The sequence below is a fragment of the Heliconius melpomene genome, chromosome 20, assembly GCF_056956725.1.
Source record: "Heliconius melpomene rosina isolate 202511_hmr_F chromosome 20, ASM5695672v1, whole genome shotgun sequence".
Classification (NCBI taxonomy): domain Eukaryota; kingdom Metazoa; phylum Arthropoda; class Insecta; order Lepidoptera; family Nymphalidae; genus Heliconius; species Heliconius melpomene.
In genome coordinates, this window is record NC_140408.1 from 1,756,121 (window position 1) to 1,783,736 (window position 27,616).

General features: G+C 31.4%; 4 protein-coding genes across 8 annotated transcripts; 2 read left to right on the forward strand and 2 right to left on the reverse strand.

The window, feature by feature from the left end:
• Window positions 1-175: 175 nt before the first annotated feature.
• LOC146527467 (uncharacterized) lies at window positions 176-5,584 on the reverse strand. Its single transcript, XM_085205462.1, has 3 exons — window positions 3,012-5,584; window positions 2,787-2,890; window positions 176-2,080 (listed from the first exon to the last, which is right to left on the reverse strand). Exons 1-3 carry the CDS (start codon window positions 5,332-5,334, stop codon window positions 638-640), a joined length of 3,870 nt encoding a protein of 1,289 aa, XP_085061588.1. The 5' UTR covers window positions 5,335-5,584; the 3' UTR covers window positions 176-637.
• A 56-nt stretch (window positions 5,585-5,640) lies between these two features.
• LOC146527468 (solute carrier family 25 member 35-like) lies at window positions 5,641-11,078 on the forward strand. Its single transcript, XM_085205470.1, has 5 exons — window positions 5,641-5,782; window positions 6,924-7,166; window positions 7,544-7,870; window positions 9,136-9,278; window positions 9,895-11,078. Exons 2-5 carry the CDS (start codon window positions 6,928-6,930, stop codon window positions 10,092-10,094), a joined length of 909 nt encoding a protein of 302 aa, XP_085061596.1. The 5' UTR covers window positions 5,641-5,782; window positions 6,924-6,927; the 3' UTR covers window positions 10,095-11,078.
• LOC146527469 (solute carrier family 25 member 35-like) lies at window positions 5,643-16,129 on the forward strand. 3 transcript variants are annotated; one of them, XM_085205468.1, is made up of 5 exons: window positions 5,643-5,782; window positions 11,330-11,616; window positions 12,037-12,284; window positions 12,555-12,770; window positions 13,175-16,129. In XM_085205468.1, exons 2-5 carry the CDS (start codon window positions 11,339-11,341, stop codon window positions 13,366-13,368), a joined length of 936 nt encoding a protein of 311 aa, XP_085061594.1. In that variant the 5' UTR covers window positions 5,643-5,782; window positions 11,330-11,338; the 3' UTR covers window positions 13,369-16,129. The 3 variants fall into 3 exon arrangements, with proteins under 3 accessions (XP_085061594.1, XP_085061595.1, XP_085061593.1); XM_085205469.1 differs by lacking the exon at window positions 5,643-5,782 and adding an exon at window positions 10,320-10,396; XM_085205467.1 differs by lacking the exon at window positions 5,643-5,782 and adding an exon at window positions 10,513-10,652.
• LOC146527470 (solute carrier family 2, facilitated glucose transporter member 1-like) lies at window positions 14,171-27,061 on the reverse strand. 3 transcript variants are annotated; one of them, XM_085205464.1, is made up of 13 exons: window positions 24,108-24,262; window positions 22,873-22,973; window positions 21,441-21,998; window positions 21,153-21,299; window positions 20,829-20,989; window positions 20,456-20,580; window positions 19,740-19,880; window positions 19,166-19,303; window positions 18,370-18,569; window positions 17,814-18,026; window positions 17,489-17,591; window positions 16,893-17,061; window positions 14,171-16,806 (listed from the first exon to the last, which is right to left on the reverse strand). In XM_085205464.1, exons 3-13 carry the CDS (start codon window positions 21,471-21,473, stop codon window positions 16,701-16,703), a joined length of 1,536 nt encoding a protein of 511 aa, XP_085061590.1. In that variant the 5' UTR covers window positions 21,474-21,998; window positions 22,873-22,973; window positions 24,108-24,262; the 3' UTR covers window positions 14,171-16,700. The 3 variants fall into 3 exon arrangements, with proteins under 3 accessions (XP_085061590.1, XP_085061589.1, XP_085061592.1); XM_085205463.1 differs by lacking the exons at window positions 21,441-21,998; window positions 22,873-22,973; window positions 24,108-24,262 and adding an exon at window positions 26,771-27,061; XM_085205466.1 differs by lacking the exons at window positions 21,441-21,998; window positions 22,873-22,973 and having other exon boundaries at window positions 24,108-24,258.
• Window positions 27,062-27,616: the final 555 nt, after the last annotated feature.

Genomic DNA, 27,616 nt, shown 5'->3' on the forward strand with positions numbered 1-27,616 from the left:
AAACTGGACAAGCGCGAGTCGGGGTCGCCCACCGAGAGCTCCGTAAAATTAGTGCGTCATAAAGAATAAATAAAATATGTATTGGAATGTGCACACCAAGCCCTTTCTTCCGATACCTCACTTTAACTATTATAGCGGCTTTAACGTCATCCCTACAGTCTCTACATACCTCTTTCGCCTCGTCCACTGTCATCAACCTCTTTATACATGCCCTCCGGCGGTTCCTCACGCTTTTTACGTGACCTTCCTCCAGTATCTTTGATACTGTGGTTACGAAGGTCAACCGAGGTACCCTACCTCTCTTACCGCTCACTTTTCCATCATAAATCTCTTTTGCCATTCTTTCATCACTCATTCGTTTGAACCAGGGAACCAACGCGACGCTTTGCCTTTTAACACCTTTATTTTATTTTCATAGCTTCACTCGAAAATATAAAGCACTCCGTTCTACTTTTTTCTACATAGGTCTATTTTCTACATAGAGACCAAAAATAAAAATAAAACATTTTTTTTAGAATCATCTTTCTTTTTCTTATTAGAATATTATTATAAAAAAGGTTAAAATCATACTTTGATCAAAAATATTTAGCGCTTTTAACGTAATGAACAAAAAAACTCCTCAACCTATTTGACAAGTCTAACAAGACATACTTAGCAAAGTGTCTGTCCTATTACAACACATCATAAATGGTGATAAATTCTTTTTTGATGTATTTGAAGCTCTATTTGCTTTAGCTATTGGATTTAGCGGTGGCATGTCATCAAACATTTGAAGTTCATCCATTATTTCCTTGTACTTTGCTAGTTTCTTTGCATTTGTCACATTTTTTGTGTGTATTGATTGTGATCTGTGTCGTTCATAATTTAATGATACATTCATTACTAAAGGACTTTTAGCCTTATTAGAAGTATTTGAAATGGCTGTTTTAGATTTTCCTTTGCCCGATTCAGTTTTAAGTACGGGCAGTGGCACTTTATCGGTTTTTGGTTTCACATTGTCTAACTTATCTTTTCGGTCATTTTTATCTTTAACGACCTTCTCAGCTTTTGATGGTAATACTTTTGCTCTAGCATTGTTCCCGGTAGGGACTAGTGTTAATTTAGACTTTGAACTTTTTGCTTTATTTTTCGAATACCATGCCCATTTTCCATTTTTATCTATATAACCATCAATTCCAATTTTTAAAACTGCTCCGGTATTATCTGTGAAAAATCCTTCTTCAGCCGAATAATACATGCCATCAGGTCCTGTAAAGTTCATCGGTACCCATCTTCCATCAGGGCCTACATAACCATCTTTATTTATCTCCAACCAGATTTTGTCTGGACTCCAGAAACCACCGAGATCACTACATTCTTGTTTTCCGTCGGGACCTTTAAAAAATCTTGGAACAGTGTTTCCTTGTTTATCCACTAACTTTACTTTATAATCTAAATAATTATATTGACTTTCATTTTCTGCTAGTACAGGTGGATGCTTAGCTTTAACATCCCAACGAGCGGCAGGTGGTGTAAATTCAATAGTCCATTCATCATTATCAGTGTCACTACTAGATATAGAATCTTCATCAGAACAAGAGCATGAATCTATTGGTGGACTGAGAACTGGCAGAGCGTCAGTCTCACAAGGGCACGATGGATCATTTGGATTAGGTAAAGGCAGAATACCTATAGCCTGATTGTACGCTTTCAAGCAAATTTCTTGACATCGATCTCTAAAAGTTGACTGTAGTAGGCGGCATTTTCGTCTCGTTTCCCTTCGTTCTCTTCTCTCACGTTGCCTTTGAATTTTTCGTTTCTCTTCTTCTGTTTTACCGATAGTATAGATTAAAGGAGGTTTTTCATCATAGGGATATTGAAATAAAAGCCTTTCTTTAGAGTATTTCTTAAACACTTCCATCTGAACAGTATATTCTCCATTTAGTTTTTTAATAATTAACGTGGGTTTCATTTCGATTTTTTTCTTTTTCTGCATCATCGCTCGTTTTTTCTTGGCTATGATATCTACACCTTCTCTTATTGCACGGTATCGCCGCACTAGTATCTTGTTTGCAGCACCTGGCTTCCATTTTGGTCGAGGCTTAAAAAAATTATTTATTTTTTCATTAATTTTTATCTATATATGTTAATACATATTATTTAATTATTTTACCTCTTCACGCTGTATCCCACACACAGCAGGGTAGGTAGAGGAAACCTAGTGTTAAGAGCTTAAGACACTAGACTCCTCATTGGCTGCCAAATTCTGGAGGCGTTGCGTATGGAACGGCGAAACTTAAAAACGCCCTTTGCCTCGATACCCGAGTGAAGAAATGAAAATATATATTTAAATATACAAGTGACCCAGAAATCGACGATAAGCCGAAAACGGGTGATAGACCTAGTCGTGACAGTTATAAGAAAAATATGAAAAAAAATCTTTGTCTTGTAATTTTTCATTTTATATTGAGTTAAAAAGATATCGTTGATTTCTGGGACACCTGTATAACTCATTTCCTCGAGCGAGGATCGAACCCACAACCAGTCGCGTTAAGAGTCACAAACTTGTACATCTGCGCCACAACTGGTCTCTAATTTATTTACGCATCTTAAGAACCTAAGCTGCCCAGGCAATAACTGTTTTAATCAATTTATTTAATCAAATAAGTAATTAAAGATCTATTTTTGAAGGGTCGGTTCGATCTCATTCCCCACTCGAGCTGAAAATTAGCTTGAATTAGATTTATCTTCAAGATCTATTTTAAAGCCTAATGATCTTGAAACTGAAACTTAAAAAGCATATATACCTTCATACCCGGAATATCCTCTGCAGTCCAATTCCAGCCCATATTTTTTGGTACGGGAGGATAGGGATACTTTTCCTCAGGCTTCTTTTCCACAAGAGGCAATGCTAAAACATGAATTTAAAAAATACATAAAAATAAGTAAAAAAATCTAACTAAGTTTATCGTTAGACTAGATCGTGACTATAAAAAAACACATTGAAAAATTTATTTTATCACCGAACTTACAGGTTACTTTGATGTTTGCAGTAAACTTTCCAATAGTCTTCCTTTCCTGGACTTTCTTTTTTACTTTCTCCGTATCAACTTTTGTTTTCTTTTCCGTACTACTAATCACTTTGTCAGATAAACTTTTCATGGATCTAGAAACAGTTAATCGCCTATGAACAACTTGCTTGGATCCAGTAGTCCGAGAACTTTTGCTACTTCCAGTATCAGGAGGCTTTTTGTGTTCTTCCTCCGGCCATGGACTTTGAACTCTTATGTATTTTTTGTCATATAACTTATGATAAACTGGACAAGGATGAGGTTTAGCGTATTCAGGCATAATTTTCATATCATCCCCCATGCATTCGTATCCCCCACATACAGCGCAATAGGTAGTGTTTTTCGAAAATTTAAAAGTACATTCGCAATCACAATAGCATGGGTCCTCTTCATTTAGGGTAGTTTTTTTCTTACTCATTATGCCGTCTACTATGATATCTTTTACTTTTTCAGCAACATCGCAAGTTTTTACACAACAAGGATTATGTATGTCTTGCATCTGTATAACTATGTCGCTATCTGCTGGACTTGGTGGAAAATTACATTTTCCTGGACACGGTGGTTCATGGTGACTTAAAGCTTCATCAATATTATTAATATTTTCCGTCAAATTAGAACATGCGCTTTTGGAACAAGTAGTTTTTTCGGAGGGCTTTGTACTTGGACAATCTGAAGAACAGTACTTAAATTTAAGTGATTTATTAGTATTTGTAGGCGATGAACTTGGACTTTCCTTATCAAAATCGTGCTCCACTGTGAAATAATAAACATTATAAACATTGGTTTTTTTGGAGTTGCTCTTAAAGGGGCACAATGCTCCTTCACATTTACTAGAATCACTGTTACTATCTACACAGTCTTTTTCGCACGAAGGATCACAAGTTTCTTTTTTTGTAAGAGCGTCTTGCATTTGTTTAATACATGCACATTGAGTAGATAAGCCTTCTAGTGTGGAAGCCTGGCTAAAATCTCCTTCGTGGCGAAGAAATTCTTGAATTTTTTCAGCTATCTTACACTCATTACTGCCGCAAGGACCTATAATATTGTTGATGTCGATTTCTTTGTTATCTTCATCAACTTGATTTTCAATATAAGCTCTCATATCTCTAGCTATTCTACAATCTGCTCTACCACATGGTCCCTTAATGTTAGCAATGTCAAAAGTTATTCCTCGAGAATCGTTAGCTCCCTTTTCAGCAGTAACACAAATTGGACAGGGTTCAGATTGCGCTTCTTTTTTAAATCTTGCAGCAAATTGTCCTGATGGCCATTTAGTTTCTTTGCAATAGCAAAGCCTATCAATATCGGTTGCTTTGATTCTAGGCCTTATAGTCGGACGAGGAGTTAGCATTCGCATGTTGTCATTACAAGATACTATTATCTTCCTTACGTAGTCAATAATATGGTCAATGTCAGGACATGTTTGAGGTGCCTTATAAATTGACTCCGGTGGTTTATCAGCATTACTCATACAGCAATAGTCGCCTTCGTTAAAGAATGTTAGATTAGCGCCAGGTGCATTTTTGAAGTCGGCGTAAGCAATTTTATTAGCGTTCGGTTTGTCTACTATAAAATTATTGGCAATTTTGTTACAATTTTTTTCAAAAACCTCATCTGTTGTTTTCATAGTGCACATATAGGATGTTGTTTTCGAATTAATGCCTGTATATAACACTTTTCTTACAGACGGATCTTCAGAAAGAGTACGAAAAGCAGTAGTAACACGATCTGTCAAATAGGATAATTTAACTTGAATACCTATTTGTGCCATTATTTTAGCATAACCTTCTTGGAAGACATTGTATTCTTCTTTTAAAGTCATTGGAGGTGGTTCTTCACAATTGCATATTTTTTCTAAAAATGTGTAAAAACCAGGATCCCATGGAACTTGCGCAGACCCTATAAATGTTAAATTATCTTCTTTGCTCCATAAGGATATCTCTAACGGAAATTTTTTCATACTTTGAATTAAAAATTCTGCATTACTTGAAAATAAAACAGATTGCCCCGATTGTATGACGGGTTCAGGGGGAGGTTCTTCCACTTTTCCTTTTTTACCTTTTTTTGGTTTTGGCGGTTTCTTTTTACCCTTTTTTTTACCAGGTGGTTCTGGCGGCAGAGGTGGAGGTTCTGGTATAACAATATACATTTGTTTAGGATCTTTAAGTTCTAAAGAAAATATATCAGCGAAATCACTTTTAATTATAAAATGACGGCTTTCAACTAAACTTTTAACGCTTTCTACTACAACTTCAAATAGAAACATTGCGTTGGAAACAGCCATATTTTATTTTCTCTTAGTATTTTAAGCTATTGGTTTTGATTTTACATAACTAAGTCAATCTTCAAGGATGATACTAAAATTAGTTTATTTGCGTAAATTCACACTAAAATTTATTGAGTGTTATCACTAAAAATTTTAAGCACTAACGACAAAATATTTGACATATAAAAATAAAAAATAAAATTGAATTTTCCACCAGATATTAATTATTTTACCTAAATCGATTCCAAACGCATATGTCCTCAGCTGATTTTCCACTACTGTCACTGTCATTACTACACTGACGGTGACATATTTGACGGCGTGCCATCATGCCATGGTCTTATGGGATTTGAAGAATTTGTTACGAAACGAAAATAGCGTGGAATTCTCCAGTGGTTCATAATGTTAACTTTACTATCAGTATTACAAACGAGCAGATGACTATAATTACGTGATCTCTTATCAGGTAAGCTACTATAATTATTCACTTGAATTATTATCATCACCAATTGTTTATATTTAAATTATTCCTATGGATGCTGTAAAATTTATCTCATATTTTTCTTATTTTACGTCATCAGTACATTGTAAGAAAAAGCTTAGTTGCATTATTTGCTTTGAATGCTTACGAACGTTTTTACCTACCTTTATAAATTTCTGTATATAATTTATTTTGTATTTATCCGAAATCAGAGTATTTAAACTAAAGATATAAATCTTTAGTTATTTTTATGCAATATTAAAAGTTTTGTGTGAATTTATTAAAAATGATTGAGATTAAAGTAAGGTAAGTAAGTAGTACCTTTTTAAAAAGTTATTTTATTATCTATATATATAAAAGGACTTGTCCTCACTGACTGAGGTAAGACGCACGCACAGCCGTAACCGCTGATGGTAGAAACGTTAAATTTGGACAAAAGTTTACTTTCGTAATCTGGACATCCACTAAGAAGGGATTTTGAAAAATTTTAACCCTAAAGGGGTGAAATAGGGGTTCAAAGTTTGTATGGAAAAAAATTTAAATCAGCACCGATTTTAATAAAATTGGAAATTTAGATTTTTAAAAGTATTTAATTGAACACGTGTTTCATCGTTTTCTAGAATTCTCCCCCTAAGGGTGCAAATAAGGGGTTGAAAGTTTGTATGGAAAAATCTTTAAATCGCCACCAATTGTTATAAAATTTGAAATTTAGACTCTAAAAAATTTTGCATTGAATAGATGTTTCATGGTTTATTAGAATTCACCCCTAAATAAGTAAGCGAAGTTGCGCGCGTCCGCTAGTTTGTTATAAAATAAACACAACATTTGTTGTATGGTATGGAAGTAATGGTGCGTTCTCCATAATTATGGAGCACCTATAGATCTATTTATATGAATTTATTTCTGTGAATTTTGTAAATATATATCGAAGTGCAATGTTTTGAATGAAATTGACAAAAAATGTCTTGACACTAGGTTATATTGACCTAATAAGTCATGTGGTATTGAATGTTGTTGGTCCATTAGTTATAAAGTTACCTGACAGTGATGGACAGATGGACAAATATGTATGGGTTCCATTTTAGTTTTTTCGTACAGAGCCCTAAAAAATAAATATATTTCGTAGTACAATGGATTTCATTGTGGGAGGCTTAGCTGGTGTTGGAGCTGGGTTCTTCAGTAATCCATTTGACGTTGTCAAAACTCGAATGCAATTGCAAGGCGAGCTAAGAGCAAGAGGTCAGCATGCAGTACACTATAAGAATATACCACATGCTATGTACACTATAGTGAAGCATGATGGTATCTCTGCATTGCAAAAAGGATTAGTGCCTGCACTATGGTTTCAACTCGTTGTTAATGGTGTACGGTAAGCTTGTTAGTATGTGAATTATTTAAATTAGATATCCTTTAATAAATCTTGCTTCAATTTTAAGAATGAAAATATTATTGTTAAACATTTAAAAAAATCTTTAAATTCCAATTAAAGATATTATGTAGCTCAGTGTGGGCTTAAAATATGAAATGGGTTTTGCTATGCACAATGAAATCAAAATTACAAACACAAAAAAGTGCATGTTTTTTGCTTTTTTTTAAGTGTTCATAGAATCCATATAGTAGAACGAAATTTTTATTGTTCTCGTAATTGCAATATGTACAAAATGTTATCTTCATTCAAGCCTGCCTGCTTGGGATTACTTTACTGCATAATTTGTAAATAATTATTATATAATATATTTATTTTAGGTTAGGTATATATCAACAAGCCGACAACTATGGTCTTTTACGTGATGAGAAAAAAAATACAAAATTTATGAACAGCCTTTTCTTTGGATCAATAGCCGGTATGTGTGGAGGACTTGTCGGCAGTCCTTTACAATTGATAAAAACGCAATTAATGTCATATTCCTCTAAAAAAATTGCTGTTGGTACTCAACATGGACACCCTGGGACTTTGTATGCATTATCCAAGATTTACAACAAAAATGGTTTTCTTGGTTTATGGAGGGGAGCCCATGGAATGATGATGAGGAATTCTATTGGCTCGGCTTCGCAAATTGCATCTTTTGCTGTGTAAGTATATTTTAAATATTTTTTTATAAATATAAGTACTATATCAAAGAAGAATTTGGCTTGAAAAATATCTATCATTGTATAACAAAAAATATACATAAAAAAACTGAGACTGACTGACAATTGAAAAACCCTACTCATTTTTATTCCTTTAAATTGAAAATACATCAGTCCATTCTCGTTGTTTTGAATTTCATTAAAATTGTTACTGATTATCATACATTCTATAACATATTAATAAATACGACCTGTGCTAAATAAATTAGCTTAGCTAATTAAAACGAGAGAGTAAAATGAAGAACATTTATTAATATATCTTTTATTACGAAAAATTATTAATCAATAAGATCTTTCAAAGTACACTTTATAAAAGAAAAGATGACGATGAATTTGTAATTATTTTTGTGGGAATGTCGCTCGTAGTGTATAATATCATTTTACGATTCGCATCCTATTTTAATATATTTATGTTATTGCATAAAGATATATGATAACTCTTTGGAGGCGCGACTTGTAAACCTCTTTTATTATGATTTTATATAAAAAAAACAAACTACTATAAGATATCGGTCTCTCTAATTAAACATCTAGTGACGCAAATGTACTTTATCATTTACTTGAGTTTAAATTCGTAATACTGTTAAGAGGTTGCATTATTTTTTTTTAACTACACGCTGCATTTCACACACAGCGGAGTAGGCAGAAAGAACCTGAGAACCTAGTGTTTCACTCAGTTCCCATTTAGAGATTTCCGTCCATTCACACACACACACAATTTTGGAGGCATTACAGTGTTGAGTGGCAAAAACTCAACTAAATTAAAGCGGGGCGCGCTTTACTTCGTCCCCCGAGTGGGAATCGAATCCACACCCGTCGAATTAACAGTCGTATTCTTGTGACCTTGCACCACGACAGCCTCAACTTTATTTTTTTCGTGATAACACAATCTATAAGGAAGAGTATGTGAATTATTTAATTATTGCAATACTTCATTTATTTTTTTAATCGTATTTTATGATGATAATGTATCTTATTTTCATATTCATGTTTTCTAATGTAGCAAGCAGAGTGTTAAGATACCCACCCTGTTTTCTATTATTGTCCATTTGCGAGTTATGGTATGCTTTGTCTGCGCAGGCCTGGAAATTAAACAATTAAAAAGATATCAGACACTATCAGATTCTTGACAACTCTTAATAGACACGAAAACAATTATTACACTGGCTATACATATTAAGAAAATATTTTCTGTCAATTCTTTCCAGATGTAAAGAGTGGATGGACAATAATAATCTATTTCAACAGTCGAAATATCTATCCGCGTTCATAGCGAGTAATATTGGAGCCATAGTGAAGACAGTTGCTCTTACACCGATGGACGTCATTATGACGCGACTTTATAACCAAGGTAACATTCGATTTTTTTTGGAACCTAGTTATAAGGCTGTTAATTTTTGTCATGTCTTAACATTCTGTTACAAAACCTGGAGGCATTGACTGGCGGAACCTAACTCCACACTTGGCCCCGACGCCAGAGCAAAGAAATGAACATATTCAAAATTATATTTCCTGAAGTGTAATGCAATATTATTGAACCTACAACCTGTCGCGTTTACAATCACAGTTTGTGCTCGTGAGCCATGGCTGGCCTCAAAGATACGAATAAAAATTTAAATATATATTTTTTTATAAGTTTACTATTGTCTGCACTTCCTGCCTTTTTATTTTAATATTTCATTATTATTGATTATGCGAGATGGGCAAATAGAACTTGGTGAATTAGAACACAACACATAGTTTTTTACTATACTATACACACTTTGTCTAGTCAGTCAGGAGAAACCGAAAGAATATTTTTTTTATATAATTATCCCCCCGAGTAGAAATCCAACCAAAATGATAACTTTGTAAAATAAAGGAAAATTAAACATCTGTTATTGAGTTATGTAATTGTTTTACATTTAATTTAATTCATAAATTTGCAATGAAAAGTTTTTGCTTAATTTAAAACTTATTATTTCTAGGTGTCGACGCTAATGGCCGCGGTGTTCTCTACAGAGGAATAGCCGATTGTGCTAGTAAAATAACTAAAACTGAAGGTCTCTTAGCGTTTTACAAGGGAATAGGCCCCTCGTACTTCCGCCAAGCCCCTCACACTGTCCTCCTATTAGTATTCTGGGACATGCTGAAAGATTTACAAAAGGCAACAACTATGAAATTGTAATATTATTTCTGTTATCTATGACAAATATTTTATAATTTTCTTTTATTAACATTAACCTATTATTATTAATAGTATTTTTATTTTTTGGCAGTGGTAAAAGAATACCAAGCACTGGTACATTTTTTTAAGTTATACAATAATGTACATGTGATTTATGTAAACTGAACCAAAGTGTTATCTATTTGATAAGCAATCGGTGATAAATATATTTATATATACCAAGAGATAGTACAATATTTAATATTTATTCAATTTATGAAGAATGAATGTTTTGAAAAAGATTTCTGCCTTAATTACCCTAAGTATATCCTTTTATTAAATATTTATAACATGTTATGTAATTAACATACATAGTTTTCCATTAACGATGAAAATAGTTGATTTTGATACAGGTCTGTAATTGCAAAAACAATTAATTAATTGCTTGAACTCATCAGTGATATTGTTAAATTTATTACTAGTATAATAAAGCAAAGCTTGTAAAGTAATATTTAGTGGAATAGGTAAAGTATAAATAAGTTTTAACATTGTTATACACATGGTGTGTCTTAGAAAAAGGTAAATATGTATTTATACTTTTTTTATATATCTATTTTAATAAACACTGAAAACATTGTAAAAATCTACTAATTTAAAAATATATAATATATTAATGGTCATTCTATAGTACAAAACCGAAAGTAATTTAAATAATTGTAATATAAGATATGAAAATAGATACACATTAATTTTGAATTATCAGTATTTTAATTTTTTTTTAACCTATAGTATGAATAAAGGGCATTTTTAGTGTAAGAAAAATGTGTGATAATCTTTTGCTATTATTGTTGTGGTTTTAATTGTTGTTTTTTTAACGTTTTTTGTCTGTGGTGTAGTATTTATGCCAAAAGTACAGTATTTGCTCCAGCGTTAACAATTAAGTTACTATGTTACCATTGTTTTAAAATATGTTATATAATAAGGATTAAAAATGTTGACATTAAACGTTTTTTCTTATTTTTTATACATTAACAATACCTTGAGGTCTTTACAGATGAAATGTTTATACAGGAACATTACATGTAATTAAAAATAAATAATTTTTGCCCACAATAAAAATCTAGAATTTGTGGCGATTTTCTAGAATACAACAGTTTTAGAAATAATCAATAAATACTTGTAATAGAATTTGTGTTATTTATATTTTTTTATTATATTATAAAACCTGACATAATAAACACATCTTAAATTTATAGTGAAACAAAATGGCGGTAAAACACAAAGATGGCGTCACGCGTGACGTCATAGACATGGCGATGGGCGGCGCCTCGGCTATGTTCGCCACTTTATTCACAAATCCCATAGAAGTTGTTAAAACTAGACTTCAGTTACAAGGAGAGCTGGCGGCTAAAGGAAAACATGCGGTATTTTATAAAAATGTCCCCCATGCTTTATATGTGGTTGCGAGAACGGAAGGAATCATTGCTCTACAAAATGGTTTACCTGCTATGCTAGGATTTCAGTTCTTTTTAAATACGTTTAGGTAAGACATATTTAATTTTTTTACTTAGCTTTACGCTTTATCCCTAGCGGGGTAGTCAGAGAGAACGGAACGCCAAAGGACCGAGAGCAACATTTTTGTTATCATTATATTCAATTTGAAAATGACGTTCAGTCACAAAATAATATAGATAAAATAAAAATATTAAAGGTGCAAATCATTATATCGTAGTTAGAAGCATTTTACTGTAAAAATGATGGGTTCGATTCTCACTCGAAGAAAAGTAATATTTAGAACATTTTTGTTTCCTCGAATTTTGTAGGGAAAAGCGCTGCATCGGGTAAATTTTCATTTTTTTTCTATTTTAATATATAACATATTCTAAATGTGTGAAGATATACATAAAAACAAATCAAACCTGTTTCAACCACAGGTAAAACATAATTCCAACTTTGTCTACAGATTAGGCGTATACCGCATATCAGAACGCCGTGGTTTGACCACGGTCGACGGCCATACGTCCATTATACGCGGTGCCATCGCCGCAGGTGTAGGAGGGGCATTGGGTTCAATATCGGGGACTCCTTTTTTTCTAGTAAAAACTAGGTTACAAGCCCAAGCCACCAGCGCTATAGCTGTGGGACATCAGCATAAACATAGTGGGACTTTCAATGCTTTGAAAGATATTTATAGGAAAGAAGGTGTTAAAGGTACGCAAACAAGATTATTCTTAAAAAAAAAAATAATTTGATTCTATTTTCTACATTCATTCAACAACCGGATTATCGTGAGGTCCACTCGAAACAAAAATTTGTAACACTGCTATTTTCCCGCTTTTGAATTGACAATGACAAATAAGTAAAAAACGAAGTGTTAACCAATAAAGAGAGATGAGAATCTCTCTCTGCCTACTCTACTATATACAAGACTTCTTTTTTACTTTCACACTAAGAGTATTCAAATATATTATATATTTCTAGGATTATTTAGAGGCGTTGGTCCTCAAATTCCACGTGGCGCAGTGGGTAGCGGCTCTCAAATGGTCAGTTTCTCTTATGCCAAAGAATGGCTACAAGATAGAGGATATATAAAATCGCCATTACTTTTGTCCTTCATGGGAGCTAATTTGGGCGGAATCGTTATGACTGTTTGTCTTAATCCGTTTGATGTTATTGCTACAAGATTGTCTAACCAACGTATGTATTTATATTAAGTATATACATATAAATTAGTATATATTTAAAAATATAAAAACATGAACAATAATGTTAACATAACAAGGTTTTAATCCGCGCATTTTATTTCATTTCGCCATGGCAAGACAAAGCGCAGAGTTGAGTTAGGATTTTTTCAGAAAGCACAGAACGGAATGTTTGAACACTAGGTTCTCTCTGCTTACTCTGCCATGCGACGAAAAGAGACGTCTTAAACTTGCAGAAATTAGAGAAAGGATTGTTTTGACACTCGCACTTTAAGGAGCCAATGTCGGGTTTAATGTTCATTCTTGCCTACCCTACTGTTTGGAATAAACTGTGAAAGTAAAAAAAATATATTTTAAAAATGTTCATGAATTTTAGTTTAATATCTATTATTTTTCCAGCTGTCGACACAAATAACCGAGGAAAATTATACCAAGGCATGACAGATTGTTTCCTTAAAATGTTGAAATCTGAAGGAGCATCTGCCTTTTACAAAGGTGTTGGAGCTAATTACTTGAGGCTCGGTCCCCATACTGTACTTTTATTAGTTTGCTGGGACCAGTTGAAAATATTGGAGGAATTTTTACGAAAATGACTTTTTACGTTGTAGTTGTATAAACTTTTAATATTTTTTTTATTTTACATGACGGTCAAATTAAACATCATTAGATGTCGATGAAACATTCTTTTAAGTGATTTTTTGTTTAATGCTACTTTGGTGTTTGGGTTTAAAGTACTTTAAATACCACTAAATTAAAACTAAAAATAATTAAAAAGTGAATAATAGATTAGCTTGAAATTAAATATGCATTAGATATTTAATTCTTTTCATAAAAAGGGGTAGGAGCTAACTACTTGAATCAGTCCCTATACTGAACTCTTGTTAGTTTGCTGGGACCAAATACTGGAGAAATATTTCCAGAAATGTTTGTCTTTCCTTCTAATAATAACATGGGGGTAAAACAATAATAACATCAGAAGAATATGTTATTGTTATACATATAACTAATTACCTTTTATACTAACTAGCTTTTATGATATTCTGATAATATTGTATCATGGTAGTTCTGTTTTTTTTTTAAGTAAGTAATAAAATATAAATAATAATTTAAAAATTATTATTGTGGACTAGTTTTATGAGACAATAAAATATTACAAAGTTACCATAAAGTGCCAAATAAATGTTTAAATGATGTATAGAATGTAATAGTTATTGTTGATATTAATATTGGCATTTACTGTTAACAAAAATCATTTTACTTCATAAATTCAAATTCAATTCTCTCTTTCCTTGCCAATCGTTAAATAATTACCATCAATCACCATTCAATAATTAAAAAAAAACTGAAAATAATTGTATTAATAAAAATAGTTAAATGTTCAGTAATAAAAGATAGTTCAATATTACATTTTATTAGTACAATATTAAGCATTTATTGAAAATCAATGGTATGAACACAACTAAGACTATAAAGCAATAAATATTACTGTCACCATGTTTAGCACTGTCATTGCATCCAGAAAAATGTACAAATTTTCGTTTATAGAATAGCCTAACACATCTAATAAAAATTATATACATAAAAATGTTTCAAATTAAAATATTGTACAGTAGAAACTCCATTAAGACGGACTAATTGTTGCCGTTAGGCATGCTGATATTCCAGTGTATGGAGAAGACCGGGTTTTGTCCATAATTATGTTGTACATAATGTTATATTTATTTATACAAATACGAATATCAATATTTATGAAGAAATTGTTACGATATATACCCGTTCACACACGTACTCATTTAGTGTAGTCTGGATAATCACGAATCCGTATAATTAGGGTCAGATAATCGAAGTTATGAATTTGGGAACCGCATATATAAAATTGCAATACAGTTTTGCAAATTAAAATATATTTGTTATTATTAAATTAAAGAGAATAATCTAAGAGGAGGAGAAGGATCTAGGATCTAATCTAGGAGGAGGTTTAGTCTTTACATAAATAAAAAAAATACAGGTATATCAAAATTTTTTAGATAAGTAAAGGAAAAATATATTATTTCAAAATATTTTTCTTGTTTAGTTTTGAATATTAATTTGGAAATATCGAAATAATAGCAACTGCTACAGATATCGATATTTATAAATAATTCGAATAGGTGTGTGTGTCTTATATTATTGATTATAATAATGGCTTGGTTTAAAATTCATATTTTATTTTACTCGCAATATATATAAAAATAAAATAAATCGATATTTATATCAATTTATGCATATTCATTGTCTAAATCAGTATTTTAGATGCAAAGTACAATGAATGCCTTCAACTTTATGTCTTAATATAAAATACCATGCTCCATCTAGACAAATTAATAAATAGATAAAAAAAAAGATTATAAAATACATTAAAAACTAACTTAAAACCACTAAGCAGTTAACAGTTTATTATAATTTAAATATAAAAACGTAAAATAGTGCTCTTCTTATACATTCATATTCATTCTTCATATATATTTATTGGCTGTGATGCATTTGATACTTATATATCGTGTATTAACAGTGTGTGTTGAGTTTTACCTATAAAAAAATCTAGTGGCGGACATCTTGTGTTCAATATTCATTCATAAAAAAAATTATTGAGAATTTTAGATAATAATAGGCTTGGGTCATTATGGGTAATCGTAAGTTATATTAAAAGTAGAAGGGCTTCAAAAGTTTAAAATATTAGCTATATTTTTTCTATATAGCTTTCCCACTTGATTAGACTAAATAAACAAGCTTGTAAATAAAATATAACATCTTGCTTATGTATTGACACAAATATAAAAATCAATGTACAATTAAATTTAATAAAAAGTTTTTTTTGTTAAATAACAAAACCTAAAGAAATTAATTCAACATGTTTATAATTTTTGTATTTTATTTAAAACTTTTACTATAAATACACGATATTATTTACGAGATTATAAAAAAATGTAATTTAAGAATCATTAACCTAATATTTGTACTTTGATACATTTGATGTAATTATTTTAATTAAAAAAGTATAATCTTCATACTGTCTTTTTAAGTAATTGCATACATATTTATTTTAATAGCATGTATAATAATAAATAAGATTAAAATTATTATGTTAATTTACATAGTTACTAGAGTATTCCATTTTTTTATTTCCATACTATATTGACATGAAGTTATCATTTTTTTTATTAATTATGTCTTTTAATACAGAATCTTGTAAGTAAATTGTAATATATATATTTTTTTATTATTAAGCGATTTACGAGTTTTAAAAATATATTGTTTAAAAATAACAACCACCAGATTATAAATTTAAAAAAACATAATAAATGTATCTAATTATTTGTTGTTTAGATTTTTTCTTAAATTAAATAAATATATTCGAGATACAATAGTTATTTTCGAGACTCATGTTTTAATGCGAAGTTAAATTAAATAAATTAAATTACCTTTTTAACTGCATGTAGCCAAACTACCAATTTGGTAGTACCAACTCTATATATCTACTTTTTTTTAAGAAATCGTATAAAAATTACGTAGCGGAATTTGAACCTCTGTATTTTTCGACTTCCAAGAGGCACGAGTGCAAATATCGCTATTTTCACATTTTTATACGTTTTCTGAAAACAAGGTCTTTTTCTTTCCAAAGAGTGACATTACTGTCAAAATACTATATAAACGTCAACACCAATTTACCAATTTTGGAGTCAACCTTCTAGAAAAAAATTATAAATAATAAAAAAAATCCTAATATCAAATCTTTGTAGCTAATTTCAATTAATTTCAGTGCGGCCACGACTCATCCGTCCGCCGTACTTAGGACTTATAATGTTGGGCTGATTATAAAAAAAGCATACAAATATTTTCATATATTCCAGGTTTTCTTGTATACAGGATAGTGAAATCACAACTGTCAGGCACTGAGAGGCGAGCGTTGTAGTGGCCGAGATTGGAACCCACGACTACATAACTCAGTCACCTGGGCGGGCGTTTTACCCCTTGTTTCGGGGAAGTAGAATCTGTTGAATGAATATATTGTATTAAAACATGTTTTAATTTTAATATTATTCTCAGCACTCTTACAAAAATATTAAAAGAAACTTACTTTTGGAAACAAAACAGAGCGCCAGTTATAATTGAGAATATCAAAAACGAGTACGGTCCTATAGTGTCTCTCAGCAATGGGAAGCACATTCCCACTAAAAAATTGCCCGCCCAATTTGCAAGGGAACCCCACGCCATGCCCGCTGGACGAGGAGACACTTCGAACATTTCTGAAATAAAAACCATGTATTAAAGATACTTAATTAAAATTTGTTTTAGCTTCACGCTATAGCAGAGTATGCAAACGGGGACTTAAAAGGACACTGTACGTACCCTTTGGTCATAACATTCTATCTTCCAATTTATTTATTTATAAGCATACAGTAAAATATAACTTCGCATTTTGTCAGCCAGGATATGTAAAAAATAATTTACTTCAAATATTTTTTATAGTAGCTTGATGCTGTGACACGCATTTATCTGTGTATCAAGTCGAGCTCAACGCCGTGCTTTATCTTGTTAACAGGTCTAGCAAACGAAAGTAATTCATTCCCCCGAGTAAGAACCAAATCCACAACCGTCGTATTCACAATCAGACGCTGTATCACTGCGCCACTACGGCCTCTAAAACTTGAAAATCTAGAAGCATATTAATACCTGAAGCTATAAAATAGGGTATTGGCCCGAGCCCCAGCCCGTAGACTAGAACGTACGATAGCACTGCCACCATACACACGTACGGCATCCATGATACGGCATTCTGAAAAAAAAGTACAATTTCGGTAAATATTGAATGTAAATCATGCTTAAATTATGCAAAAACATTCAACTTTGCGGGATTTGAACCGGCGCCTTTTGGAACCCGTCCAAGAGGCGCAGGTTGAAACCCTGTTACATTCTAACACATATTCTTCATTGAAACATATGAAAATGAAAATAGTAAAAATAAGGAGTATTTTACTTTACTAGAAATCGTACTTACTATAAAACGCATAGCAGCAGCTAAGCCGGCAAGTAACACAGTAGCCGCTAATATAGAGGAAAGCAGCAGACCCCGTCTCCCTCTCCTCGGGAGGAGGTACAGCATCAGAACAGCTGTGCACACGTTGATGGCTCCTGAGGATATTGTGGCGTATTGGGCTTGGCGATCTGAGAGACCAGTTTGCTTGAATATTGTTTGTGAGTAGTAGAAAACCTGTTAATTTTATTAAAATGTTAAAATATGTACTTAATAAATGTATAGTATTTTTTAGGTTCACACTGTATCTCACACATAGTGGGGGAGGCAGACAGACCCTACAAACCTAGCGTTAATACACTCCGTTTTCATTAAGTGTCTTAAAATGTGTCTGCTGCTTTCCGCCGAACTATGCCAATTATTGTTTCAAATAGGTATAAAAAGTGTTAAAGCCACCATATATAGTTTTCGACTCTTATATGTAATGCTATTGAAATCAGCAAATTATTATTTTGAAATTTCTTTTATAAAGACATGCTATATGCGGGATACAACGTAAAACTAAAATAAAAGAACTCACCGCATTAATTCCACTGGTCTGCTGTCCAGCTTGCATAGAACACGTTAACAACAGGGGCAGCCTCAGTCTTGGATCTCGGAGTACTTTCCACATGGTCCAGGTCTCACCAGAATTCCTGGCTTCCGCTTGTACTTCATCTTTGAGGAGATCCAAGTCTTCTGTTAGAGCACTTGATGGCACACCTCTCAGGCGGCTCAGTTCTAAAAAGTTGGTTATTTTCAAATTATTTATGGAAGCAACGTTAAAAACTTGAAAAAAGGGACAAAGTTAAAAACTTGATAAAAGGGAGCATTCTTGATATTTTCATAAAATCTATATAGCCATTCCTACATTATATACAGTCATTATAAATAGTTTATCTGTGGTGTTTTGGTGTGTAAATTACGTCCATTACCCTGATCCGGTGAAACAAAGCGCAGCGTTGAGTCCCGCCACTCAATACATAAATTGAACAGAAAGAAAATTACATATAACTTATATGTGCCTACGAAAAATATTATAGCTATTAATGAGGCCGTAAACGTTACGCAACAGCTGTAGATTCGATTGGCAGTCAGAGAATGATATGTAATATTTTCATTTTCTTCACTTTCGTGACGAGGTGCTATTCCTTCAGAATTTGACGGAAATTGGGGAACAGAATTATCTTAATGGAAACAGAGTGTTAAAGAGTGTGAGTGAACTTAATGTAAACTAGGCCTAAAGGTTCCCTATGCCTACCCTGCTATGTGCAGATACAGCGTGAAGTAAAAAAATATTCTTACATATTACATCGAAATAAATCAATATAACAAACCTTTCAAAGCAGCTATTTCATTTCCTTTTACAACAAAGAGGTATTTAGGGCTTTCTGGCAGCATAAATAGGACGGGCAAACTTACAATGACTAGCAACGCATAAACTGACAGAAGATATGGCCAGTCGTTGGTTCCACCTAAATTTTTATATATTTTGTGATTAATCGCATATTAAAATATAAATAAATGTATAATAAATTAAATGAACATAAAACGAAATTTCGGTGTGGTAAGTAGAAATAAATTATAATTATTTAATTAACTATTAATATAAATAGCCAATGTAATATAAAATTTAAAAATATATCAGTTATCATTATTATTTTACATTTATTAACTCATAATAGCAAAGGCCACAAGTTCTTACACGATCGAAGTATTTATGAGTTGAATGTTATTTACTTTTATGAGTAAATTCAAGGGGTTTTTTGATATATTTTAATGACCTAAAAATAAGAAACCTGTCGCTACCTATAACAATTAAAAAATATCTGTAACGTATCCTCCCAACGTACAGCAATCAAAATGTGGCCACTTACATGATTTATTTAGACAGAAATATACAATGCTTACCTAATAAAAAATCAAGCCCCATAACCTGTCCGACCAACACGCCCACATTGACCCCCATGGGGCACGCGACCCCCATAGCACCGGTGAGGGCCAGTGGAGACAATTCCGTCAAGTACATCGGCACTATACTGGTTGTTAGACCTGGAATGTGTATTAGAAGTTATTAAATAAAATTAGACTGTTATAATTAAATTTATCTATCCAAATCCATATTATGTAAATTTTAATGATATTTGGAACTGACAAGGCGCAATGGCTGAGTTCAAATTTTACCACGAGAATATCCTGCATTCGCTAGCTATTGGTAGAGGTGCCAAATTGTAAGGTTGCGACAAAAAAAATGGAACTGAAGTGGATATTTTTTTTGTAAGTTCTGGGTTTTAAAAAAATAGGAACTTATCTCTTCCAGCTCAGAGAGACCAATCGTGGCGCCGAGGCACAAAGTGACTGTAAACGCGACTGGTAAACGCGACGCTCGATCCCCACTCTAGGAAATGAAATATTTATTTAAATTTATATTTTCATTCGCTCTGGTGTCGAGGCAGAGTGACGTTCAATTCCGCCACTCAAGACGCAATATCTTCAGCGGGCAGAATTCAGCGGTAAGTGGAGAACGCAGTGTTTTAACACTGGTCCGTCTGCCTACCCTGTTTAGCGCGGGATACAGCGTCAAGCGGATAAAAAACTTTTCTTTTAAAAATTTTCGTCTAACTTGCCTCCAGACAAACCAACGACCAGCCGACCTAGAATGAGCATTTCCACTGAATTGGCGGCGCGACAAAACAAAAATAGTAGAGCGCCGGCAAGCGACAGGATATTTGTTAATATGGTTGCTTTTTTTCTGAAAAAGATATTTCTTACATCATTTAAACATTTATAATATAACATAAAAATTTTAAACCACAAAAGTAAAAAAAAATACAACAACAATATTTAACAAAAAACGCGACTGAACTTTTGATATAAATATATAAGAAATTAATTTAGATAAAGATTTACAATCATATCAGTGAGTCAGAAACACTAAGTTTTCCCTACTTACCATGCTATATGTGGGATAGAGCGTGAAACATAAAAAATCATATTTACCTTCCAAGTCTATCAGCAAGAACAGAGCCAAGTATAGAGCCAGTACATCCTCCCACTATAAATATTGACACAACGGAAGACCAGAGGACGTTCAGCCCTGTGTCATCAAGCGGCAAGTCGTATCTACTAATGAAACTTTCATTACAGAACGCCTTGATAAGCTGAAATAATTTTTACACGAGTCTATTGAGTTTAAAAGGAAGGATATAATAATAATATAAATCAAACAATTATTATAATGTTAAGGAGTAAAATCGAAAAGTTATTCTTTACATTTTTATGCATTCTTTACAGATTTTTATACAACTACTAAATTAACATTACCTCAGCTGGGGTATTTACAACTCCTATGTTGAATCCAACGGGTAGCGATGAGCCTAGAGTGGTTATAACGCCGGCCAGAACCAAGTAGAACGACCATCCTGCTTTATATTCGTGGGTTTGAGTCAAATGCAGGTGCTCATTGGCTACCTGAAACAATTTTTTACAAAAAATTACTTCTATATTATATATTTAATTTCTTAATAAAAATTTAATAAACGTGCTAAAAGTGCTAATCGAAGTATATAGTGTATTTAGAGATTAGGAACTCTATAAGAACATTACACTTACGAAACATTTCATGAGATTCTTCGATAATGTCATATTCGTATTTAGATAAATTCTAATATGATTTATTACGGGATCTTCATTTCTTCTTTATAACTTCTATGACTAAGATGCTCCGGTTGTACAATTAAAACTATAGTCCTTTTGAGATTTAAGAATAAATAAATATCATAAGATATTTTTACGTAAACGGTATCAAGATTCAATAAAGATATAGATATATGTAGCCAAGAAATCAATAGAAAGTAAGTGCAATTGTTGTGAAAACGTGACAATTCTTTCCTTATACAATACAATAGGAATTACATTAACGACAATTAGTTTATAAAATACAATAGGAATTACATTAACGACAATTAGTTTACTTAATACTTAAGGAAAAAATGTAAAAATAAGCTTTTCACCACTTAGTGGAGCATAGAGTTACCACAGATGTGGTTATATCAAAAGTTGACGGGAAAACTGAACAAAACACGAATATTGGCCAAAACCAATCGCAGAACCATCTGTCTATAATGAAGAATGTGAAAGCGATTGACGCTGTGCCGTGTCCTGCAATAGCTGAAGTGGTATTAAGGAAAATATACACATTTTAATTATTTACAAGAGGGAGGGAATCTAGTGTTAGCACGACCCAATTTCCACCAGAGCAAAAAATTAAAATATTAATAAATAATAATTAGTTCCCTCGAGTGGAAATCGAACCCACACCGTCACCGGAGGAGCACAAGTGTGCTACGAAAATTCGACGGAAAGTAAGGACCGGAGTGTATTAGCACTAGTTTCTCTCTGCCTTCCGTGCTACATGGGGAATTACAGCGTGAAGCTGAAAAAAATAATATCTTAACGCACTGTTAAGATAGAGAGATAGACGAGTAGGTATGATTGCTAGCAATACCTATATTTTGCTTGCTGCAATATAACCCTCACTAAACATGCATAAATACCTTAGATAGGTAGGTCTTAAGTATCTAAGTAAATATTTAAATTTAAACATAATGCACGTCAATATCACATACAGTCCTGTAACTACCTACAAATATATATTTTTATAATATGTATCAACATCTGCAATTTCCGGTAACAGAAGGTATCTACTTAAATGTATTTCATGAAACTTGGTTAAATTTATCTTCTTTTTTTGCCAACGTCACGTTGACCCCCCATGTAGCGGGGTAGGCAGAAGTAGTGGAGGTAGGGGAGGTAGAGTTTAATGATAAGACTCCGCTCCTCTCTTTGCGAATGTCGAGGGGCGGAACTCAACCCCGCGCTTTGCCTCGACACTAGAGCGAAGAAATGAAAATATTTAATATTTCCTCGAGTGGAAAACAGAACCCAGCACCACAAATGAATTCAAAATCTATTAAATACACAAATAAAACTACTACTAAGATAATATAAGTGTTATTTAAACTAAAACTTCACAAAAGGATACATATTAGAGTGACAGATGGAGAGAACATGGCTAGGCCGAAAATGAAGCTTGTGAACTCAAGCACCAACAGAGCTACTGACGATGCCAGACCCGCCACCAATCTGGAATGACGATGATTTTTTTAAGTAAACTTTTCTTTTTTTTTGTTTTCTTTGACTAATAATAATAATATTTAAATAAACTTTTTTTAAACCAGGCTGTGATATCGCAGTGTGAATAAGCACGACAATTAGAGGTTCAATCTCTACTCTGAAAAGTACTGTTTTCGTATCCCAAAGAACATTTTTTTACTTTTAATGTTTTAGCACGCTATTAAAGCGTATTTTTAAGTGACGCTATGATTATGGCTTTGGTTTTATGAATGTAAGATGAACATATAAAATCATCGTCTTTAAATAAGTCTATTTAAATACATGTATTTACTATTAAACCTCTGAACATAATTAAAATTTATATTTGCGCAATTGTTTTTTTTATTGTATTCATAAACATAATTATAGACTTTTACTATTATTATAGAGATTATCGTATAAGTGACATTAAATATATAAAAGAATACACAATGTAGGATATAAATGCAATATCGATTATACATATTATTTTAATTATTAAAAATTAAAAAGTTAAACTGTGAATAAAATAGCCTATATTTTGACATGGGGTGGTTACTACAAATTCAAGTCTAAAAAAATCTTTTTTTTATCCGCTTATCCAAAAAAACCTATGTACACGCATTTTTAGTACCTATATTGTTGTCTGTTCTTATCATAAACTTTTTTTATTTCAATGAGTAATGTATTGTTGTTACAAGCTATTACAGGAAAATACTAACTATTAAGAATTTTATTATAGTTTTGTGACTTTTTTATTGACTTGTCATAATTTAATTTTTACAATTGAAAAATACTTAACGATCTAATAAAAAAAAGCTTAAGTACAATATTAAAAATAATTATTTAAAAATGTTCCTTTCATACAAAAGCTTTGTTTGAGAAAGTTTTTCCAAACCTGTAGTGTAGTCTACAACAGTGATTGTGTATACTTTCACGAGTTTTCATTGAAAATATCCTATAATCATGTTGCGAAGTAAACATAATGTATAAAATTATGAATATTTATAACTTATTACTAACTTTTACACATAACTTTAAAAAATAAACATCGTAGGATTTACAGACACGTCTAAATACAACATTTTAATATAAATAATAATTAAAAAATGCGGTAAAACTAACCTGCTCTCTCTTTTCCGCGGCCATTGTCCCCGCGTCTAACTAATGCACATACAACACGATAGACTAACATAAATAATATGAAACTATCATCTTATACTCGATAGTTACTATATATAATAATTAATCTATGAATTTCATAGTAGTGTGAGGTTACGCACACCTCATATAGAACGCGTGCTAACTTTGAATATATTATATATTTTAATTATCTATATTCATCCGTTTAATATATAAATAATAATTTTATTTAAATAATCGTATTTTTAATAAATACTAAGCGAAGTTTTAATAGCGAATCACCTCGCGCTGTAAATGTGGTATTACTAGTCTCACTTACCTTGAACCGGCTGTATAACCACAATACGTTGTCATTAAAATATAAATAAATATAAAAAAATACATACTATACTTTCAGCTGAAGATCCCATAAAGTAAAATTACATGATCATTTCATTTAAATTCGAACTTTAAGTTATAATTTTAACTAAATTTTTATATATTTTGCTATAGCAACATCAAAAGCCGAGGTTAAAATTGGTTTTCCGCCAATTCGGTTAGCGTGATTCACCCCGGTCACGTGACTGTATCGGCCGATTTGCGCGTGCGACGCCGCCGTACTATCAACGTAACGGTACAAGTGAATACATAATACCGAATGTTTTGTAAACTTAGAAATGAATCGTTAAATCGAGTTTAGGGGTTTTGAATTTAATATTTATTTGAGCGTAATAAAAATATTTTTTGTCCATAATTTTTACATTTAGAAATATGGGATGTTAAAATAATCAAGAAGAAGTCCAGTATAGAATAATATTATTTTTTTTAATTTTCATATGATCTATATAATAATAAATAATATAATAAATAATATACTTACACAAATATATTCATTATTAATATAAAATTCAATCAGATAAAATCAGCTTCATGATAAATCATCCTCCTGTTCATCATCTCGCAGGTAGTTAGACTGAACCTAATGTGAAGAAACTCCACTACTTTCCGCCGAATACAGAAGTCATTGCGTGTTGAGTCGGAACTCAACGCCGCATTCATAAATAAAATGTAAAAATATATAGTTCAAATAAATGTAATTTAAATAAAATCAAAAGAGAATGTATTTTCTATGGTAATCCCAAAGAATTTATCAATTGACTATTGCTTAATTGATAAGCATAAAAGACTAATAAAACTTAATTGCAATGCAAGAAATTCTAACGATATAATCTAATCATTTAACTATTGGCTTAACTATAATAGATAACAGGAACATAGTTTAACAATCTAAAGAAAATAGGACATTGTGGCACAGTGGCATCTAGTCAGATAAATGCAATTATTGTGGGCCCAATTCCCACTTAGGGGAATTAATTATTTTTTTTATAATTATTATTTTTATACTGATATTCAATCCTTTTCTGTTACACTTTGTGCTATGTTATTTTACAACATAAAAAAGAACTTGGGTCTTTAACCTCATTTTGTTCACTATTAATTAGTCATTAATTAAGGTAAATACAAGGTCAATGAAGTTAGCGAAGAAGTCTTATGCAATTGTTTATTACAATTAACTTGGTGCTCTGGCAAGCTAAAGTGTATCTTGACACTAAGTATCTACTCTACTATATATAATATATAGAGTGAGGCTTAAATAAAATAAGCAGTGTTTAGATTGTTTAATTGAAATCCTTTTTTTCTTGTAGTGTCTTATAATTATTAAAAATTAAATTATTTTAATTAATTATTATAATTTTCATGTGCTAAAAATTGTATTTTGATATTTTTACTATTTTCTTTAATATAAATTGAATGGTATAGGTACCAACCCTACAGTTTTATATAAGTCACACTCAATTAGCTAAACATACATAGGTACTAAAAACATTTACAGTATATCAAATGAAAACTTACAAGTCAGATAAATTGTGAAACAAAAGATTATATGTATGATTACAAATATAATAAATGTATACAAAAGTTAGTAAGCAATAATTGTGAACATATATTTACTTATATTACTATTACTTGTGATAATATATTTTTAATGTTATTCACACACATATGGAAACATCTAAAAAATGTACTGTAAAAAATGTATTGTATTGAGACTTAAATCTCCATCTCTTGAAAACAGCCCTATTAGAATGAATGATTCAAATTCAAATCTAAACAGTTTCCTCTATAAATCTATAATTTTCATACCTAATATGTACAATGAGAAGTTGAAGAAAAAAATAATTCCTCATATTTATTTTTACATTATTGATTTTAAATCTCTTCTTAGTAAATTATTACTTTTTATTGAACAATTAAGTACAAAATACATTATTTATTTTTAGCATGTTCAGGTTGAAGGTTTTATTATATTATAGTAACAATATATGTCTGTTAAGGGCAAAGATCAAGAGTAGAAGTGAAGGTCTCAATGCTCTTTGTTTACTCAATAGCATACTAAGTTAAAATATAGAAGTCTTTTAACGTGTCAAATTGTTTATAAAATACATTTGAAAATAACAAAAACACTGCAAAGTGACAAATGATCTTTTAAAGCGATAATTTTACTTCCAACAAATATTACAAAAACTCATAATATAATCAAAGTTATGAATGAAACCTATAATCATTTTATTTAATATGTAGTACAAAATATTTATTTCACTCACCGGCTGTGATATATCTGGAAATGAGTGTCGTGGTACTGGCTTGGTAAACAAAGACGAACACTCTTCTGGCTCTCCCATAACAAAGTTACTAATACACAAAAATGACCCAAAAGGGTTAGAAAACGGGCTGGTATCAGAGTATCGGCTCCTCTCATGCCGAACCGAAAAGTATGAAATTTTAAAAATACGACGAACTTAAACAGCTGATATTTCTTTGCAATTAAAATAATTAAAATTTAAAGTTTAATATCAAAGTTGAAGCTGTCAAAGATTGTTCTGTGATCACAGACTACAAAGAATAATTGCAAGCATATTTTACAATATGAAATAGGTGCTAAAATATTTTTAACAATAAAATATAACAATTATTCTCTCCTGCCTATCCTGCCATGTGTACTGTGTAGGATACAGCGTGGAGCTGAAACTGATGTTTCCTTTTTGTCGATTTACGAATTAATATTTTCTAAGGATAAATTGACTAATTATGTTTTAAATTTAAAAAATGTCATCCCTTGTTATAAAAAAAACTATATTACTATAATTTATTAGAACAAAATAATTAATTTGTAACGAGTTATATTCTAAAATGTACACGCAACATATTGTCGATAGTGACGTGATATAGTAAAAAGACAAATATGAAGGTGGAATTTCTAGTCATTTTTTTACTTATAACTATTAACTGTGTAGTATTTTTTTATTATGAAATAGTACCATCTTAAATATTAATATGATTTTTTTTCTATAATGTAAAAAAGGACAGGATATGTACTCCACAGAGCAATATAAGATACAGATAAAATATAAATGCACTGTGTTCTATAATGTCGCGTTATTTCCTTTGGG

What these genes read in the sequence shown, in the direction of transcription:
- LOC146527467 (XM_085205462.1), bottom strand. Translation starts at nt 5,334, where the DNA reads ATGGCTGTTTCCAACGCAATGTTTCTATTTGAAGTTGTAGTAGAAAGC. An exon ending in TGCAAACATCAAAGTAACCT is followed by an intron (nt 2,891 to 3,011) that starts GTAAGTTCGGTG and finishes TTCATGTTTTAG; the next exon opens with CATTGCCTCTTGTGGAAAAG. An exon ending in AGGATATTCCGGGTATGAAG is followed by an intron (nt 2,081 to 2,786) that starts GTATATATGCTT and finishes AATTTTTTTAAG; the next exon opens with CCTCGACCAAAATGGAAGCC.
- LOC146527468 (XM_085205470.1), top strand. Translation starts at nt 6,928, where the DNA reads ATGGATTTCATTGTGGGAGGCTTAGCTGGTGTTGGAGCTGGGTTCTTC. An exon ending in CTCGTTGTTAATGGTGTACG is followed by an intron (nt 7,167 to 7,543) that starts GTAAGCTTGTTA and finishes TATTTATTTTAG; the next exon opens with GTTAGGTATATATCAACAAG. An exon ending in CAAATTGCATCTTTTGCTGT is followed by an intron (nt 7,871 to 9,135) that starts GTAAGTATATTT and finishes AATTCTTTCCAG; the next exon opens with ATGTAAAGAGTGGATGGACA.
- LOC146527469 (XM_085205468.1), top strand. Translation starts at nt 11,339, where the DNA reads ATGGCGGTAAAACACAAAGATGGCGTCACGCGTGACGTCATAGACATG. An exon ending in TTCTTTTTAAATACGTTTAG is followed by an intron (nt 11,617 to 12,036) that starts GTAAGACATATT and finishes CTTTGTCTACAG; the next exon opens with ATTAGGCGTATACCGCATAT. An exon ending in TACAAGATTGTCTAACCAAC is followed by an intron (nt 12,771 to 13,174) that starts GTATGTATTTAT and finishes TTATTTTTCCAG; the next exon opens with CTGTCGACACAAATAACCGA.
- LOC146527470 (XM_085205463.1), bottom strand. Translation starts at nt 26,848, where the DNA reads ATGGGAGAGCCAGAAGAGTGTTCGTCTTTGTTTACCAAGCCAGTACCA. An exon ending in TTGTAAATACCCCAGCTGAG is followed by an intron (nt 20,990 to 21,152) that starts GTAATGTTAATT and finishes AAATTATTTCAG; the next exon opens with CTTATCAAGGCGTTCTGTAA. An exon ending in TGAAATAGCTGCTTTGAAAG is followed by an intron (nt 18,570 to 19,165) that starts GTTTGTTATATT and finishes CCAACTTTTTAG; the next exon opens with AACTGAGCCGCCTGAGAGGT.